At 47.4% G+C, this 20295-nt stretch overlaps 1 protein-coding gene across 1 annotated transcript in view; it reads left to right on the top strand.

Annotated features, from left to right (window-relative positions):
- The window catches only part of Ptpn21 (protein tyrosine phosphatase non-receptor type 21), a 65072-nt gene extending 47523 nt beyond the window's left edge, over nt 1–17549 (top strand). The window contains exons 11-19 of the mRNA XM_042261031.2: nt 248–308; nt 904–988; nt 4415–5862; nt 10349–10486; nt 11255–11476; nt 13754–13882; nt 14056–14290; nt 14800–14960; nt 15553–17549. Of these exons, the coding sequence (XP_042116965.1) occupies nt 248–308; nt 904–988; nt 4415–5862; nt 10349–10486; nt 11255–11476; nt 13754–13882; nt 14056–14290; nt 14800–14960; nt 15553–15681 (2608 nt within the window). The 3' untranslated portion in view covers nt 15682–17549. The remainder of the gene's footprint in view (nt 1–247; nt 309–903; nt 989–4414; nt 5863–10348; nt 10487–11254; nt 11477–13753; nt 13883–14055; nt 14291–14799; nt 14961–15552) is intronic.
- The last annotated feature ends 2746 nt before the right edge of the window (nt 17550–20295 follow it).

Below are 20295 nucleotides of genomic sequence, written 5' to 3'. Positions count from 1 at the left end.
TGTCTGTATCTCTTTTTGTGGTTGTTGGTTTGTGACAGTGTCTCTCTCTCTGTATCCTAGCTAGCCTGTAATTCAGATATCATCCAGGCTGGCCTCAAACTCACAGCAGTGCTCAAACCCCAGCACGCCTCAGCTGCTTGCACGCTAGAGTTACAGTGCGAGCTGCCACACTGGCGTCCTTCCTAACCAGGTTTCTTGTTGTAGACGAGGAAGTGTGTGCTGGGCTCACCATTGTCTTCTCCCACAGGCAAACTCAGACTGCCTCGCTGAACTCAGTCAGGAGGGGCTCATCTTCCAGGATGTCTCTGGTAAGAGAAGGAACCTGATCACCTCTCTTAGTGATGCCACTTTCTTTAATTAAAATATGCTTTGGGCACTAGGTTGAGTTTGAACCACAAATGTGTGTTGATGTTTGATAATTTTTATCCCAAAAAATGGTGGTTTCCCTAAGTTCCACTTAATATTTATTACACTTGTTCAAGTATTAGGTAGAACCAAATATTAAGAATTTTAACTGGTTAACCAGAAACCCTAAGGAAGTATTTAATTTACTCAATGACTTTGTCTTACAGCGTTTGTAGTACATCAAAGCCTTTCATGAGTTTAGACAAGGAGGCTTGTCTTCATCCCTTCTTGTTGGTAACTTTTTGGATGCAGACTGTTTTGTGCTGTTTAGTATCCTTGGTATCAGTGCTTAGGGCTTGGCTCTGCCACGTGGGCAGCGTTGAAAATGACAGATATGCTAAGACCTCCTCCATTTCCGTGGGTATTTTCCATTTATAATACATTTAAACTCCCGTAGAAGGCCTTTTTAGTGAGGAGAAAGAGTCCAGCAAAGAATGACGTTACCTTTCTTACATGGGCAATGTGTTTTAACTCTGTGTCCAACTTTCCGTTTCTTAGCCTAAACCCCAGCCCTATGCGATGCCTCCCCCACCCCAGCTGCATTATAATGGACATTATACAGAGCCATTTGCTTCTTCCCAAGGTAAAGTACCCTGAGTCTGCAAAGGCGTGCACACTTACAGCTATGCATCACTCGGTGAAGACCTAGAGATCTTGAAGTCTGGATGGTTTCTTTTTGCACTTGTACCCCAAATTGTCCTGATTATAGCCATCCTGGGATCCCAGAAGAAGCCATGGCATTCCGGTTCTTTCTTGAATGTGTGTTGGGGCCATCTGGCCCCAAATGTAGTCAGTGGGCAGCTAGCTCCCAAGCTGGTTCCTAAGCCCTGGAACCTTCCCCTATTAGTCTTATTTAGGCCAGGCTTCCCTTAAGTGTGTGATTTTCCAGCCTCTGTCTCCCAAGTGATGGATTACAGGCATGTGCCACCACATTAGGCAACCAAAAATGCTTTGTCTGTCTGTCTGTTTGTTTGTTTGTCACAAAGATTCCCAGACATGTTTTGTTTTATCCCTGCCTGAAACATCTCTCTGAATGCTTTAGATTCTCGTTTCTACCACTCCAGCTGTGTGTACACAGCAGCGCCTCCAAGCTGAATCACCCATCTGTGAAGCGTTTGTCTGTAAACTCTAACTGCCGAAGGCCAGAGAGGTGGATGCAGATGAGCAGTTCTAGAGAGAGAGCCTCGGAATCTAATTGTGAAAATAAGGCATTTGCTCATGATTTGATCACAGTCATTTTGCTAAGAGAACATGCATTAGCATTCTGTTCATGTTGAGGGCACTGAGAAGAGCTTTCTGGGTCTGGCGGGATGGCTAGATATCATCATCAGTTCCAGATAGCTCTGTGACTGGGTCTGCTGCTCTGGCTGGTGAGTGCTGTGGCCCAGGAGGAGAGGGGGCTGTTTGGAAGCGAGGCCCGTTGCCCGCTGTCTGAAGGGACAGAAAGAAGGTGTGGTGTTGACCTCACTTCTAGTTGTGGATGCAGAGTTGATGCCCCACGGTGGGGAAGGCGATGGCGGAGCAGCTACAACAGCCACGGCTTGGAGTGCGGTGTCCTCTGGGCCTGTCCCATTCCCGGCTCCTCGCCTTTGCGTGCGCCCATCTGTACCCGCACCACGGCCTCTCCAACCATGGGGACAAGGCTTCTGCCTTCTCTGTCTGTGCTGCTCATTCCCCGACCGCAGTCTGTGACGGTCCTGCCACTCTGTCCTCTCCTCTCTTCTGCAACAATGGTTTGGGTTATTTTATCTTCCCTTTTTCACTACACTCTGTCTGAGAGTGATGTCTCCATGCTCCAGCCCATCGGTTCCCTGTTACTCCCTCTCAGCGGTTTCCTGTCAGTATTAGGTGCTGCCACAAAGACCCGTCTGGCGTTTTTCTTTCCTGAGGGGCCTTCCACAGCAGCTCCTTCACATAGAGTTCCCCTAAGGGTGACCCAGGCTCTCCTTTCCCACCCTGCCATCATTCCACCCATACCCCCTTTCCCACTGTCAGAAAGGTGGGAACCCGGCATGGAGGCTCTCTGGTCAATAGTAGGCTCTCTCAGGAACTGGTGTCAACTATCAGGGCTTGCTGGAAATTGAATATTAAGTCTGAACTCATTGCTTTACCCTGTAAGTCTGTCTGTTTTTTTACAGTCCTTCATTGTGATGAAGTCACTCTCCTGGTTATGTGGATTCCAAGATGCATGTAACTTTACCCAGTCAGTAGAATACCCATAACCTGTGGCATCATACACCATCTTTCCCATAGCCCCTTCTCTCTGTCCCCTTGCTCCTGTTCCAACATAGGTCCTCATCTTGGACCTTTTTCTAGCAGTTGCATCCCGTGAGCTATAGCTTTGGTCCTTACACACGCACACACACACCCACTCACCTGACAGAAAGCTTCCAGCTAATCCCCCTGTGTGCATGATCGTCCCTTGCCTGTGTCCCTTCTCGTCTTGTCCCTGCGGTTAGTTTGCTCCTCTCTAGCTTGTTCGATTTGAGCAGACTCTGGCTTCGCCCCTCTGCTCCGCCACCCACACACCCTTATCCCAACACCCTCCAGTTCACATGCCAGGGCTCAGCCAGGAGGGCCTGGTTCTGCTGGGCTAACAACGTCTAAAATCCTCAGCGGCCTGACTTCTTGATCAGAGCCCCTGTCCATTGTGTCCTGGCGGGTGGGCTCTGTTCCATGTCCGCCTGTATCGGGGTCTCAGGCTGGAGGAGGTTTTTCGGTCTGTAATGCTGTAGGTCAAGACACGGGGGGATTGGGAGGAGGGAGTCCTCAGAAACTGGCTCTCAACTCTCCGCTCACTTTCTCCTTACTGTTCCTCACCACATGTGTGTGCTTGGCACCAAGGGATGAGGAGGTATAGTCCCGTGTGCTCTCGGAGAGCCTGGAGGCAGGGACACACGGTAGGTAGATGTCACACTGTCTAGACAACCTGGCTGAGGGATCTGTGACCAAAAAGGAATCTCGAGATGTAGCAGTGACCAAGTGTTCTGCAGGCGGAGAAGCACAGGACGAGGCAGCAGAGTGCAGGAGTAGAGAGGCTATGAGAATAGAGCCGTGTGCGCGCCAGAATAAAAGGTGCCCGACGGGTGATCAGACATCACACTGTGGTGGAGCTGTTGAATTACCCACACGATGCTTTCCGCAGGCCTTGACTGCTGAAGTTATTTTTAAGCATTGGGAATGGTGCTCATGAGGCAGTGAGGGAAGATGGCCTCTTCTCGCCCGGGCAGGCACACCCGGGCTGCAGCATGAGGAGCCTGAGCCTGCCGCCCTGCCTCCAGGTCTTGCTCAACTGGAGGCTTGGTGGGGCAACGACAGCTATTTTAGCCTGGTTCCTGTTGGCTTCTGGGCCTTGGTGGAGTTGCAGCTACCAGTGACCTGCCCTGTCGGACTGGAAAGCTCTGTGCCTGCTGTTCTGGTGCCCTTACTTTTCTTTTTTCTTTTCTTTTCTTTTCTTTTCTTTTCTTTTCTTTCCTTTTCTTTCCTTTTCTTTTTCTTTCCTTTCTCTTTTCTTTTCTTTTCTTTTCTTCTCTTTTCTTTTCTTCTTCATTAAAGGAGAATCTATGCAAACAACCTAAATTCCAGTTAAGGAAATGTTCACGGATAGTTGGTACCTGCCCTTGCTCAGCATCTCAGGGCTGCATCCCTACCCACCAAGGCTCACTGCTCAACACTGTCTCTTTGAGTTCCACAGAGCTACCTGTTTCTTGTCTGTAGTGAAGCATGTGTTTTTAACCTTCAGAAGGAAGATTACTTTCCGATACTATTATACTCTCAGTATTGGACGTAGATTTGGCCAGATCCTAAGTACCTCGCTTTAAGCGGCAGGCCTATCCCATCCTACAGGCAAGGGAGCTGAAGCTTCCAGGGCAGTGTAGTGTGGCTGAAGATGTGTCGTTCCAGCAAGAAAATTTACAAGCTGTTTCAGAGCGTATCTCAGTATTTGGCTGGAGTAATGAGTCCAACTTAATACATTTTCAAAATCTTTTCAAACCTTTTCCTTCCTCAGATAACATCTTTGTGCCCAACAAGAATGGATTCTATTGTCACTCCCAGACAAGTCTGGACAGAACCCAAATTGACCTCAGTGGTCGCATCCGCAACGGCAGCGTCTACAGTGCACACAGTACGAACTCCTTAAATACCCCTCAGCCCTACTTGCAGCCCTCCCCCATGTCATCCAACCCCAGTATTACCGGCAGTGATGTCATGAGACCCGACTACATCCCATCCCATCGGCACAGTGCGCTGATCCCCCCGTCTTACCGCCCGACCCCTGACTACGAGACCGTCATGAAGCAACTCAACAGAGGCATGGTGCATGCAGACAGGCACAGCCGCTCGCTCAGGAACCTCAACATTGGCAGTTCCTACGCATACAGCAGGCCTGATGCCTTGGTCTACAGCCAGCCTGAGATTCGGGAGCATGCGCACCTTACCTCTCCGCAGTCGGCCCACTACCCGTTTAACTTGAACTACAGCTTCCACAGTCAGTCTCCGTACCCCTACCCCGCTGAGAGGCGACCTGTGGTGGGTGCTGTCAGTGTGCCCGAGCTGACAAACGTGCAGCTCCAGGCCCAGGACTACCCAGCTCCAAACATTATGAGAACGCAGGTATACCGGCCACCCCCACCGTACCCATACCCGAGGCCTGCCAACAGCACGCCGGACCTGTCCCGTCACCTGTACATCAGCAGCAGCAATCCGGATCTCATCACCAGGCGGGTCCACCACTCGGTGCAGACCTTCCAGGAGGACAGCTTGCCGGTGGCCCACTCTCTGCAGGAGGTCAGCGAGCCCCTCACCGCAGCTCGGCACGCCCACCTCCAGAAGAGGAACAGCATTGAGATCGCGGGGCTCACACATGGCTTTGAAGGCCTGAGGCTCAAGGAGAGGACCATGTCAGCCTCGGCGGCAGACGTGGCTCCCCGGACTCTCTCAGCAGGCTCCCAGTCCAGTGTCTTCTCCGACAGAACAAAGCAAGAGGAGAGTGAAGGGCAGGACAGTGGCAGGTACAGCCACAAGAAGTCCCTCTCTGATGCCACCATGCTGATACACAGCAGCGAGGAGGACGAGGACCCGGAAGAGGACCGCAGCGGAGCGCGCACGGCGGCCGCTGTGTCCGAGCCCCGCCTGACCGCCGCTTACTCTCAGGAGCAGCCGCCGCCGAACTACCCCTGTGCTTCGGTGGCTGCAGTCGCCGGCCCTCTGCATATTCTGGAGCCCAAGTCCCATTTTACGGAGCCTGAGAAGAGGGTGAAAGACATCGGCCCTGTCCACCTGGTTGTGGAGACCCACCGGCCCCGAAGAGATGGGCTGCTGACCCCCTCCATGTCCGAGTCTGACCTCACAACTTCAGGCAGGTACCGAGCTAGGAGGGACTCGCTCAAGAAAAGGCCGGTGTCAGATCTCCTGTCTGGGAAGAAGAGCATCGTGGAAGGACTTCCACCACTAGGGGTAAGCTGGCCCAGGGGCAGAGGTGCCTCAGACATGGAGGACAGAGGTGCCTCAGACATGGAGGACAGGCCCCTTCATCTCTGTTTTCAACTTTTGATTACCCTGTCTCCTCCCCTCGGGACCGATGGTTCTCAGGTTTTTACCTTTCCTCCTAACTGTCGATCCCTGCCTCAGCTCTGACTTGCACCTTAGTTGGGGGCATGTGTGAGTTTATGTGGAAAGGATGTGGACTGATGGGGGTGGTGATGGTCTTGCTAGAGCTAAGTTGGGTGCAGAGAAAAGGCCTATGGAAGGGCATGGGAGGAGCCCACAAACCATCTTAATAAAGTGTTGAGGAAGAGGAGGAGAATTCATTACTCCAGCCATGATTGCACCCATTAAAATACTGTGGGGTGACAAGGCACCCCAGAACAGCATTTGTTCTTTTTGTTCCAGTGATGTCTTGGGAGAGGCATCTGAGGCTGTGTCCCTACGTCCTTATGTAGTTGTCAAGGTGACTATCTTGGGAATGACCTCTGTGGGATGGAGAGTGACTCTGGACCCAGGAAAGTCGGTCTCTTGACGAGAATGAGAGAGTGAACTGGGCATTCAGAAGAAGGCCCTTGTAGACATGGTGGTTCCTCTCTACTCAACCTAATAAGCCCGGGAAAAAGCACTTCCTACGCATTTAAAACAAACTGTAAGAGGCCAGTGTTGTTTTCTGTAGTTGTCTTTTTCAGAACGTTTACCACGTGAGAGATTTCATCTCTGCTGTGCCCAGTTTATAATGAGCCATTGTTATTAGTCAGTTTCACAAATGAAGAAGCTGACTCAGAAATGTTTAGTAGCTTTTCCAAGGTCATACAGCTAGTGAGTGGCTGACCTGGAACTTTCAGCTTACTTTTCTCTCTATCAGCCCATTTTCTTCCGCTGCATTCTGTGTCCAGGTGTGCTCCGTGTACTGTTTTACCAAGTAGTAATTGCCTGCTTAAGCCTGACTGCTCTGTGCTGCATCACTTTTGAATTCTCAGTCTTTGACTAAGCATTTATGCTCCTGTTTGGGAGCGTGTCCACTCACAGTCACCATGATGCATTGCTCAGGGATGCAGCTCTGGGTGACCCTCACCTCCTTGTCCCATGACCTGAACTGGTACCAAGTCAAAGGGATGAGCGCATTCATTTGCCCCCCTGTGTCCTGTCAACCAAGGTTCTTCTCCCCCATTTCTACTAGGATGACCCAAAGATTGAGGAGCTATTGCAGGTGTACTTCCAGCCTAGTGTATGAGGGTCTAAAGTGACGCAGGCCTGCGGGCAGGCTGGGAAACTCAAGAGGGTCACAACGCTTATGGAAGATCAGTACACACAGGAAAACACCCTGAGAAAGAGCACAGATTTCAGGGTGCTTTACTTAGCTAAAGGATGGAATGTGAAGTTTAGCTTTATTTTTCTCCTGAGTGTACAAAGGCCAGTGCTCAAGTGGACCATGGTAGAGGGGACCAGCTGAGCAGTGTGAAGGCAGCGACAGTGTGGGCATTTCCATAGTCATTACCTGAGTCCCCACCTTAGCAGGATGGGCCTTCCATGACAATGAAGTAAGAACTGCCCAGTGAGGACAGTCCTCTTTAATTCTCCAACTTCCCAAGAGTGGAGGAGACCAAACCCCTCCAAATCCCCTGACCACTTTGAGGTAACACAGCTTGCAATTGTCCTCTGTAATTGTTCAACAAATCTAATAAATCAAGGTGAGGGAAGTTTAGTCTATTTTCACGGGGTCTGGCAGGTTCAGCCTTACATTGAGGGCTTTGATCTAGTTGCTTCTCTGAAAATACAAACTTTCCTTCTCATTCTCTTCTAAGGGCTTTTAGTGAAGTTGTGCAATCGGACCATCTTTTGGTCCTTCTTTTTTGCACAGGGCTTTCACCCACCCGAGGAGATGCATGGAGGCTGTGGTCCAGAGGAAGCATAGAGACCCTAGCAGTGAGCATCGTAGCATGGCTCTGAGTATAGGCCCTGCAGTGTATTATAGTTCCTCAGTGGGCAAGACCCTTCCTGCATCATACCTCAGCTTCCATCTCCATAACCTGGGGCAGTCATCTCTTCTCTGTCCATTCTCTGTCAGTGTTAGGTCTCCCCGCAGTTAGGCATGGAGGGCCGCCTTCTGAAGTAAATGCTTCCAGGAACTAAGTTTAACGAAGGGTTTGTTTCTCATTGTTTTGACACTGATTCCTCTATAAAAGTGACAGCTAGTGACCCTGAACGAACTCGTTAGTCTCTCCATGACCCAGTTTTCTCATTTGTAGATGAGATGGCCTTAGAGTTCTTGGGGGACAAAAATAAACCTTCAAAACATCAAAAGTGCCCCGTCAATAAATATTTACTTGTGACTGGGATGTTGCATCACAGGTGTAATTTCCCAACTTTCCAAGAACTAAAGAGGCCGACCCCCTGCTAGAGCCTCTGACCCCTTCATGGTGACATTACAGGATCCTGTCACTGTCACTGAAGTGGGCTAAAGTTTAAAAAAAAAAAAGCAGTGAGTAAGTAGCAGACAAGAAGGAACCTTTAAAATTCCCCACCCAGGGCCTCCACCTCCAGGGACTAGATTGCTATCTCTAAGGCAGACTGGTTTGGGTGCTCACACATCTGCGTAAAGATTTGCTCTTTGATGCATCCTTTAGGCCGGTGCCATGTGGTTCTCACCTAAGGAGCCCTGCAGATTTGGCACTGAAAACCATGGGCCTGGTAAGGGGTGATCGCAGCTGATCTTGATCCGTCCTCATCTGGCTTGTCAGTGTGGGGCGTTTGGATTCCAGAGTACAGGGAGTCAGTCAACACTGGCTAGCAGGATCTGTGGGGTTTTAGGAATCCTGGGAGCCACATGACAGCCTTAGGCAGTTGGGACGTGGCCCTGACAGTGTCTGCGCTGTGGAAATGAGCAGAGGAGGTAGAGCCGTCCCCTTTGGGAGCTGGTTGCTCAACCCTGCTGCACACCACTGTTCTGCACAGACTGGAATCGGGACGTTTTAGTCTTTGTGTCAGGCTGCCTTGCGCCCTCCCTGCACTCTCCCTTTCTATTTTCCTGTTTAGGTAAGTAAGGCTTAGAGGGCAAAGGTGACTTGCCTGAAGGATGTTAGTTAATTACACCCAGGATGCTGCCCATTCTAAGTCTGAATTGCATTCTGTGGGAAGCTTATAAGCAATATGAACTATGAAGATAAAAACTATTCTACGGGCTGGAGAGATGGCTCATTGGTTAAGACTGCTTGCTGTGCAATCAAGGGGACCAGAGTTCAAATCCCTAGCACCCATGTGAAAACTAATCATGGCTGTGGGTGCCTGTGACGCCAGCACTGTGTGGTGGAGATAGGTAGATCCCAGTAGATTTCTGGGCAGTCAGACTGTGTTCAGTGAGAAAGACCTTGTCTTATGGGGATAGAACGGTAGAGGAGATGCCTAATACCATGTTCTAGCTTCTGCCTGTATGTACAGGGCCACACATACTCTCCATTTGTAGTATAGCATTTTCTTCTCCACCAAAATGTCCTTTCTCCTTGTTTCTGCTCTGTGATTTCAATCCTGGTGTCCTGGCATCTCTAGGCTGATAGAGCTGGCGTAAGTTGGTTACCTTACAAGAACTGAGGAAACCATTTCTTTGAATACTGGGACTCTTTGTAATTCTACAGAATGTCTGAGGGGACTTGTTCTCAGGTTTGCCTGCCAGAGAGAGGAAAGTCACCAGGCTTGAGAACTTTGGGAAACACCTGTTTTTGTAGGACAGTGTTCCACTGATGCTTCCCTTCCACTCTGGCTTGCTGTTAGAGATTTTAGCTGTGTTTATTTCTTGATTTAGAAATGTGGCCGTTTTGAAACAGCCCAGGTCACACCGTTCTTCAAGACTGTAGAGTAGAACTTGTGAAAGCAATTTACATGTCCTTTTTCTATTTTCTTTTCAGAATGATTTAAATTTTTTTATTTGTTTGTTTTAAAAAATAGTAAAGGCTGCCAGGCATGGTGGTGCGTGCATTTTATCCCAGCACTCAAGAGGCAGAGACCAGTGGATGGGTATCTGTGAGTTTGAGACCAGCCTGGTATGTATAGAGAGTTTCAGGCCAGCCATGGCTACAAAGTGAGACCCTGTCTCAAAATAAGAAAAGAAAAAGGCTGTTACAACCCACTGATACTTGTTTTTCTGTTTTATGTGGAGTCACATTTTGCAATTGGGTAGTTCTCTAAGAATGCTGCCTGCCTACCGCCTCACCTTTCATTGCAACAGAGTCCTGGAACCAATTGGAGTCAAAGCCTTCTATCTGGAGGCCTTATCAGAGTTCTGGCCTTGAAAGGAATGTCTTCTTCCTAAAGCCTGTTAAGCAGACGTGTGGGAAGGAGTCTCGCCTTGGGTGCGAGCAGCGAGAGCTCTGCCTTGTTTCCTCTTTAGCCCGTCGACATTGCTTCTGAAAGGGTCGTGTCTGGGTGCATTCTCTATGTGTGTGTAAATATTTTCTTACAGGGAATGAAAAAGACTCGAGCAGATGCAAAAAAAATCGGTCCCCTTAAGCTGGCTGCCCTCAATGGACTGTCGCTGTCCCGGCTGCCTCTGCCTGACGAAGGGAAGGAAGTGTCCACCAGAGCAACGAACGATGAAAGGGTGAGTGTGTGCAGGATCCTCGCAGTGATCTTGAGGGCGGCTCCAAAGTGCCCCCGTGAAACTTGGGTGAATTTTCTGGCCTCATTTAGTAGTCATAAATGAATGTCAGGGAATCTCACTATCTGGGTCACAGCTGGAGTGAATGTGTAAGTCAATGTCTTAAGTCGTTTCAGGTTCCAATGTTGATTGCGTTTTTTGTTTCTGAAAGTTCTTGATAGTTTTATTTCTTCAGAGTAAGAACATGTGTAAACAGATACATAGAAAAGAAAGTAGACATTTCATTATATTGGAAATTCATTTTGTTTTTAAATTAAAATTAAATAGTGAACTGAGATTTTATTGTTTTAAAATAAGACAAGTGTTCATGTCTTTATAGCTGCATCTGAAGGTGGCTCTCAGGAGTTACTGCTGCTCTTGGTATCTTACATACATGTCAGAACATTTGCTCACAGATTCGGGACTGATTTTCCTATTCTAGGAGAGTTCAGTTTCTCAGAGATCACAAAGCTGACCGTAGGTTTAGAATTCAGGCTTAACACACTGGCTTAAGCTAGCTTTCAACTTCAAACTGAAGTTTCCATTCTACATCTCGCCAAGAATATTATGTCGTTTGTTCTGACTCTTGTGACTTGTAAAAATTTTGGTTTGGTTTCATGTAGAATCTTTCATATTTGAAAATTCTAGACCTTGAAGCAGAAAAACAGGATTCAGAAGTACACGCAGCTGTGATGCGTGACTGTTGCTCATCACACATGTCCTATTTTATAGTGTAAGATTCTGGAACAGCGTTTAGAGCAAGGAATGGTCTTCACCGAGTATGAAAGGATTCTTAAAAAACGGCTAGTTGATGGGGAGTGCTCAACAGCCCGGCTTCCTGAAAATGCAGAAAGAAATCGATTCCAAGATGTGCTTCCCTATGATGATACGAGAGTAGAGTTGGTTCCAACCAAGGAGAACAACACGGGCTACATCAACGCCTCGCATATTAAGGTGAGAGAGCATCCGGGCAGTCAGTCCCCAGCACTGCAGTGCATCCAGGCAGTCCCCAGCACTTCAGTGCATCCGGGCAGTCAGTCCCCAGCACTGCAGTGCACCCGGGCGGTCCCCAGCATTGCAGTGCACCCAGGCAGTCAGTCCCCAGCACTGCAGTGCATCCGGGCGGTCACCAGCACTGCAGTGCATCCGGGCAGTCAGTCCCCAGCACTGCAGTGCACTGGGGCAGTCAGTCCCCAGCATTGCAGTGCATCCGGCCGGTTCCCAGCACTGCAGTGCACCGGGGCAGTCAGTCACCGGCACTGTAGTCCAGGGCTGACTTGTAGGAAGGCTAAGATTTACACTGGGATCTAGATCATGAAAACATCCCGTTTGGGGTAATTGTGACAATTATGTTATAAGTTGGAGAATCCAGACACAGCCAAAGTCACATCCACTCTCCATGTGGTAGCCATTCTGCCCCCATATTGTTGCCAGGACTTGGGGCATTTCATTTGTCTGCAGTAGAACTTGGAGTTGTCAGTTCTCACAGGAGTGTTGACTCCGAACCACATTGTGAGCATTGTATGAACGAATGTGCCTAGGCTGCTTTTCATGTCCTCCCTTTCCCCAGTGATGGCAGGCAGACCCGGGTCTTTGTGCTCAGCAGACAGCGGAGCAATGTGCTGCATCCCGGTCCTGTGCCTGGGACTTTGGAGGATGCTCAGACAGCTTTTGCTTAGGAGCGTGCCATCTGTCCTGTCTTCCTTGTGATCGTCTGGTATCACTCTGTTCTTTAAAGAAGCACTCCCCAGAACAGTATGGCGCTGTTGAACTGGGTGATGTTACACTTGCTGCAGTGGGAGGCTGCAGCACGCAGCACGCAGCTCACGCCAGCTAGCTGGGACTCTCCACTGCAGGAAGGGGAACACCCCTTCCAGGGACTGAGTTGTGTTGGTAGTCAGCTATGCGGTTTTCTTTCCCAGTTTTCTTCAGCTTGCAAGTCATATTTGATAGCATTCTGACCTCTCAAGGATTTGTAAAGATGTGTGCTGCTTAATGGTTTTTATTATTTATTTATTTATTTATTTATTTATTTATTTATTTATTTATTTATTTATTTTTGGTTTTGGGTTTTTGGTTTTTTATGTCTCCTTGGCTGGCCTGTTTATATATAGATAAGGATGGCCTCAAAATCATAGAGAGCAGCCTCTGCCTCTCAGGTGCTGGGATTAAAGGCATGCTTAATGGTTTTGAGGAACTGATGTATGTACTGCCTTTTTTTTTTTTTTTTTTTTTTTAAATTGGTTATCGTGTATTTAGAAACCAAACATCATTTGAATAACTCATCCTATCTCTTATGACTGGATGGGCAAAATGGAATGGCATTGTGATTGTTTTGTAGTGGTGTTTCAGAATCTTCAGCTGCAACTTGAGGGGCTGTGGAATGAATGTGAATTTCAGAATTGGGCAGATTGGGTCAACTCTGAGACCTCTCACCAATTGTGGGACCTCCGTTTATTTAACCAAGTGCTACAGTAACCCGTGCCCACCCACATGCTGCTGCTGAAAGGGAGCCACGAGAGGCTCAGAGCTGGTGCTGAGGCCTGGCGGCCTTAGAGGGAGGGTGTGTGGAACAGGGTGTGGACAGGCTTTACCATTTAATGGGCACTCGGAAAGAAATGGTTGTCAGCAGTTACTGGGAGAACATCGTTTGCCCAGGTTTCTTGGCTGTAACACCAGTGACTCCTTGTTGCATTAGCACTGGAGGGCATTAAATCGGAATGGAAACTTGGCCTTATGGAAGGTGATCTTGACTCGGTTCAGGGTAGAGCCCATTCTGAATAGAAGATCGTTCTTTTCTCGTAGAAATCGGGCATTAGCTTAAATTTTGTTTTACTTGCAAATACTTTTCCAAGCATATTTAATAGCTCATCATGGCGAATTGTGTTTGTGATTGGAGATACTGTCGTGTTGGTGTTGGCATCATAACAGGAGCTGCTATTTACTTAGTACTTGTTAGTTACGTGCAGACATATACATCAGCGCTGTCCTCACAACCCTATGGGCTGGGCACTTTTTACTTTGTAGATAAAAACTGAAACTGAGAGGTGAGCGTATTGCTCCAAGTCATGTGGCTGTCATATGACCTCATGGTACATATGTTTATACAGGTGTCAGATGTCCTTCCTCTGCTGCCTGGCCCAGTCAGTCTTCAGTGTTACCACGAACACCCCAACAGCTACGCACGCAGATTCCATGCACACACTAAACTCTTACCCTTCTCTGTTTTAGGTCTCTGTCAGTGGAACTGAATGGGATTATATTGCCACACAGGGACCATTACAAAATACCTGCCAGGACTTTTGGCAGATGGTGTGGGAACAGGGAATCGCAATTATAGCAATGGTGACGGCGGAAGAGGTGAGTACTCAGTCCTCTCAGTTCTGAGTCCCAGAGAACTGCTGCTGTGAACCACCCAGAGTGCTGACCTTTAGAGAAGAGCGGGGTGGGGTTGCGACCGGCGTGCAGGCTGGAGTGAGGAATGCCCCAGGCTGGCCCTTGTGCTGCTGCTGAATTACGCTTGTCTTTGACAGGAGGGTGGCAGGGAGAAGAGCTTTCGGTATTGGCCAAGGCTTGGTTCAAGGCACACCACCGTCACCTACGGAAGGTTTAAGATCACAACTCGCTTCCGCACGGACTCGGGCTGCTATGCCACCACAGGCTTGAAGATGAAGCACCTTCTCACGGGGCAGGAGAGGACAGTGTGGCATCTCCAGTACACAGACTGGCCTGAGCACGGCTGTCCCGAAGACCTCAAGGGATTCTTATGTAAGTGTCTCTGTTTATAGGCAGCTTCCTTGGTCTTAGGTCTCTAAAATAGTCCCTCTCTGCTTTAGACTTGTTTTAAAATGAGGAGGCTTAACGGAAGGTGGATCTGTAGGTGTGTGTGTGTGTGTGTGTGTGTGTGTGTGTGTGTGTGTGTGTGTGTGTCCATGTGTCATATCACATGTGTGGAGGTCAGAGTTTGTTCTCTCTTTCCACCATGTTGCTGCTGGGGATTGAACTCAGGTCATCAGTCTTGGTGAGTGCCCTTACCCACACTGCCATTTTGGCAGCCCAAGAAGGCATTCTCAAGAGATGGCTAGTCATGAGTAGAATGCCACAGCTGACTCACGTCTCCTCCATCCAGTCTGGGCTGAGGCACCAACCTGCCTGCAGTCACCATGGTTGACCCTGGTCCCTTGGTACCAGTCTTCTCAGTGGGGAGAATGAAGAGATGGTTATCGGCTTTGTGTGCCGGTGTCTGAGTCCTGCCGTGTGTCACTCATTTTTCACAGCATACCTTGAGGAGATCCAGTCTGTTCGACGTCACACAAACAGCACCAGTGAACCCAAGAGCCCCAACCCTCCACTGCTGGTGCACTGCAGTGCTGGGGTCGGGAGGACCGGGGTCGTCATTTTGTCAGAGATCATGATCGCCTGTCTGGAGCACAACGAGGTCAGGAGTTACGTCAAGCCCTACCTTCATGGTGGGGAGAGTTAATGCCGGGGACAAGAGGGGTGCAGTGGCCCAGTGTCTTTCTGAACACATTTCCTAGGACTCTGGTGGCTACAAGATAGATGTTAAGTGTTGTTTGTAAAAGGCTCTGTCTTAGAGGTTCTCGGCTCCAACTGCCATAGTAAAGACTAAGATGTCACATAATATGGAAGGCTGTTTAATTGTGTGTTATCTAGTGTTTCCTGTAACACCATTAACACTTAACACATCTAGTGATTAGTGCTGGCCAGTGGCCTGTGTGGGGAATGTTAAATCAGATCCTGGCAGCGCCTAGCACACTGTGGTTTTGTTGAATCTGGGAATCTGGTAACTGACTTACAAGTCAGTATGCTGCAGCCAGGGACTGTTGAAGAAATAAGCCACACGGACATTTGTTTGTAGCTAAACCAAATCAGATCTTAGATTATCACCGAAGGCGCTCGGGTAGACGGAGGCTGCCTGTCTGTCTCTTGGGCGAATCTCTGTGAGGACCACAGCCCTGGTGTGGTGTTTCCGCTCGGATGCTGTCTTCATCACTGTTTCTCTCCACCAGGTGCTGGACGTCCCCAGAGTGCTGGACATGCTAAGACAACAGAGGATGATGCTGGTGCAGACGCTTGGCCAGTATACGTTTGTGTACAGAGTTCTCATCCAGTTCCTCAAAAGCTCCAGGCTCATTTAAGCTCCCACACTTTTCTCTGGGGACCCAATCATGTGAAGTGTTTACAGCTTAAAGAGAAGAAAGGAAGGCAGGAAGGAGATGTGCCTGTGGCTCCTTCCTTGTCCAACCCAGCAGTCCCCTGTGGAGGTCCCGAACAGGAGGGACGGCATGAAGAGCTGAAGAGGAGGCATGTGGGACCTGGGACAGGCCGAGGAAGACAGGCTGGGTGCCCTGGCCTCACCAGCCCGGTTTGCAGCGCTTGCACACACTCTGGAGACTGTGTTCCAGACGGTTCTCTGTCTTACCGAAGCTGCACTGGGCAGTTCTGGCAATCATTAAGGCTCACAGATTTCTATCTTAAGCTAGTTTTTGATAATGTAATTTTATGACTAAATAGGGTTTTTTTTGTTTTGTTTTGTTTTTGTGTTTTTGTTTTATCTAGAAACTGAACTTTTCTGTGGAGCGATCCACAGACTGAGTGGTTCTTGAGTAACTGTATTTAAAACCATTATTAGCTTTTGTTTAAGAACAAAAACCACAGGGAACTAAGTGGCTTATTCACCAAATCCAAAACTAAAGAAAATCTAAAAGTGTTATTTTGAAACATAGAAAGCATTTTTATATTCAGAATGTTTTTTATCCTAAAAGTTCTATATATTTGTACCTTCTATATTTTCCAAATAAGAGCTCAATTTGTTATGATACTGAGTCAGTTAATGTGAAGTTGGGGATAAAGGCACATTATTTAAAATCAAAGAATCAGATTCACTATTTTTTCAGTATTATTAAAAGCATAAATGAGTTTGATTTTATTGGTTGAAAATGAAGAAAGAGCAATTGCGTAGTATGGTTTTAAGCACTTTTTTTGTTAAAAATGAGTTTAATATATGTGGCTTTATATTTTAAACAACAACAGTGGACACCATTTCAAAGAGAAGGGCTATGAGTATGTAAGATGACTAGGACAGAGTAAGTGCCTGGTGGTCACGCAGGATGGCTTGGTCGTTACAAAAATGCAGTATTATCTATAATCACACTGACAGCTGAGATGGAGAGTGGGGTCTTGGGAGCTTGGGGGTGAACCCAGAGGGCTACACACAGGGAATTCAAGTTTGCCATGGTCAGTGACATACTTTATTGAGGTTCCCTATATTTTTCTCCCTACAAACAAGTTCAGGTTTCTATTATCATTAAAGAAGCCATGAAGAGGTTTGATTTTCTTTAGATTGAAAGAAGGAAACAGCTAACGAGAAGTTCCTTTTCCCAAACCACAGCCCAAACTTCTGGGGCCAGCAGAAATTGCTGTGGTGTTCAGGGGGTCCTTGAATTTAGCATCCTAATCCTGTGCTCACCCTGGGATCAGGTCTAGGCACTTGGTCCTCTTCTTCCATCCCCTTTGGGCACATCCTGCTGGTTCTGACCAGGTCAGGTTTGAAGGGGCGAGTGTTGTCTTTGGCCCAGGCTAAGTTTGCTTTGTGAAAAGTGGAGGACAAGCTGGCATCTTTAGCTGAGCCTCCCCCACCCCCAGTTCTGGGTCACTGTGTAGACCTTCTAGAATGTGAGATCTAGGATTAGCTCCCAAAGGATAATGTTCTGCGATCATTCTGATTGGACTCTCTGTGGTGAGCTTCACCTCCATGACAGACGTGTGCCAGCCCAACTAAGCACAGCAGACTCACGTGGAAAGCATGCCCCAGGATGGGATTGGAGGTGTGGGTGGTATATGTTCCATCTCATACCATATGAAGGACAGGACTTTTTCTGAAACTTTTTCTTCCAATGGTACGTCGTTTGAAGATGCTTTTCTATCACACCTAAACATCTGGAAATATCCCACTGACAAGAACATATTGTAAAGCAAAACTTTAATTAAAGAGTAATATATGGCATGTTTGTGTTCCTGTTGCAATACCTTGATAAAGTAAATTCTTTCAGGGCAAAATTACACTGTTTAAACCTGTCTCTCTTCAAATGCTGTATGCTTGACATCACCCCTACGAAACATTAATTTTAAACTTAATTACAGCCAGCAAATGGGAAAATTTCTGAGTGAAATAAAACTCTACATTATTGCATTTTGGAACAATGTAATTTTCAGGGCCCATTTCAAATATTAGGATTTAAAGGTTTATCATGTCTGAGTTGAGAATGTTACTGTCTGCTAAATTTATACAATATATATCTCTGAGGCTTTTAGTTCCTTGATAGTATTGATTTCATATCAAAATTACCAAAATGTACATTTCCACAAAAACAGGTTGTAAACCAACGCGTCTAACAGTTAACTTTGGTGTTTTGGGCACCAACTTTTAGGGGAAAATTCCTGATTTTCCTGGAGATTTTGTTGAAATTTCTCGCTGTGTTTGGGGCTAGGAAGCACTCACCTTAGAGTGTAAACAGAATGTTAAGTTGTGATCTGCTGTTTTTAGGAGCTCCTATTGTGAAGCCTCCAGAAAGCCCAGAATTTAATGTCTAAACAGATGTGCTTCCCTAGAAATTTCCAGAAAATGGGGCTGGAGAAATGGCTCAGCGGTTAAGAGCACTGGATGCTCTTCCAGAAGACCGAGGTTCAATTCCCAGCACCCACATGGCAGCTCACATCTGTCTATAATTCTAGTTCTAGGAGATCTGACTCCCTCACACAGACACACATGCAAAACACCAATGCACATAAAATAAAAATAAATAAACTATTTATTTCCAGGAAGAGGAATGTCTATCTAAGGACATAGAAGAAGAGGACAGGGTCCTGATGTAGGACTACATGATATTATGGCATGGCCAAATTCATTTTTGGATAGGTAAATCTATTAATACAATTGTAAGAAAATTGACAAAATAACTATAACCATATATATTAAGTGGAGGTCTGCTGCAATATGCAGGCTTATTATGGAGGTTTATATGAATAAATGCAAGCAGGAAAACAGACATTACTATTTATTTTCATCTCTTTTTCCTTTTGCAGTGTAGAGATAGAAGTAAATTTTTTTAATATATATGTAACACACACACACACACACACACACACACACACACACACACACACAGTTTTAAGACAGAGTCTCACTGTGTAGCCTGTCATGGCCTGTAATTCACTATCTAGACAAGGCTGGTCTTGAACTCCTTGATCTGCCTGCCTCTGCCTCCTGAGTGCTGGAATTAAGGCTTTCAACACCATGCCTTCAGCATCAGGCTTTTAAAGGCAACTCTCTTGGATATAAAGTTAGTAAGAAGAGAGCATATGAAACAAACTAAAATGATTTCTTTTTACTTGAAATTCATTTTTAAAATCTCTAAACTTCAGATGGGTCCTTTTTGAGTGACAGCTGAGGGAACATTCTTAAAGGAACTTTTAAAATTGCCGCAGATAAGGGCTCTAGTCCTAGTACCTATAATTATGTATAGGACGAGGAGGGGTAAAGCCCAAAGTCTGCAAGTTTGGGTTGGATAGCTGATTTCAGAGAACATTTGAAGGGTTCTCTGGTTGCCTAAGTGGCCTCAGCTGTATATTTCTGTCAGCTCTCCAGTAAATACATTCTAAAAACTTACTGCATGTGAATGAGATAGTCACGTTTACTTTTGCAGATGATGCACGAAGTGATGTCTTAATTCCTTTGGTTTGTCCCCCAGAGCCATGGGGAGGGTTAGGCTGGGGTGAGGGCCTAGTTGGTGTGTGTGTGTGTGTGTGTGTGTGTGTGTGTGTGTGTGTGTGTGTGTGTAAGGTAGGAACCAAATCACTACCTTGCATCCTCTGAGAACATGTAGACTGACTTCTCCCTGCTGCACCCTCGTGAGATCAGAGAATGAGTTCTCCCTGTTCTGCAAGGCAGAGGGGACTCCAGACTTAGAATCGAAGCCAGATTGGCCTGAGTTTGTTAGGAAAGTTTCAGGGAAGTGATTATCTTGGCATCTTCTACCAAAGCCTGAGTGGTGCATGGGTAGTGAGTGCCAGATGGGGGCTATTGGTGCAATTATTAAGGCCACTCCACGTAGTTAAAAGGGAGGTTTATTTAGTGGCGTAACTTACAAATGAAGGGATAGGTAGGTTGCAGGGTTTGGGGAAGACATAGCGCAGTCCAGCGGTGTTCTCTGGAGAACTCTGCTCGGTCTACCTCTAGTGTCCAGGGTCCAGGAACCAAGAGAAAACGGTGCATCCAGATCTCGGGTCTTCAGGGCCCTCTCTTGGCCCCGCCTTGTAGGTGTGACAGTTACTGAAGCCTCAATGGGGGTTGGAACTTCCAGATCAAAGCTGGAATGGCCGCCCACTACAGGGGGGCTCAGGGATGAAGCAAGCATGGATGCTGCCTGAGGAAGTGGCTGTGCGGTGGGGTGAAGGCTGATTTGGCCAAGCATTCTCCACCTTTTCCATGTCCTCCCCTACTGTCCCCTCCCTGGTGTGGCCCCTGGCCTGAGATGGGAAGAAAGGTCTGTAGCACAGCCAGGCAGCACTGCCCAGGCCACAGCACTGTCCGGAGGCTGTCTCTAGGTCATCGTGAGTGCAGAGAAACCAGGTCTTCTGACAGATTCCAAAACCATTTAGACTGCTGATGTGTGCTTACAAAGTTAAAGTACTTTTAATAATCTGGAGTTAGTGAACAGTTTTCAGTATGTTGATGATTAAGATAGAGCCCT

Source organism: Peromyscus maniculatus, chromosome 14, assembly GCF_049852395.1.
Source record: "Peromyscus maniculatus bairdii isolate BWxNUB_F1_BW_parent chromosome 14, HU_Pman_BW_mat_3.1, whole genome shotgun sequence".
Lineage (NCBI taxonomy): Eukaryota > Metazoa > Chordata > Mammalia > Rodentia > Cricetidae > Peromyscus > Peromyscus maniculatus.
Note: the sequence above shows the minus strand (reverse complement) of the source record. Positions and strands in the feature narration are given on the sequence as shown.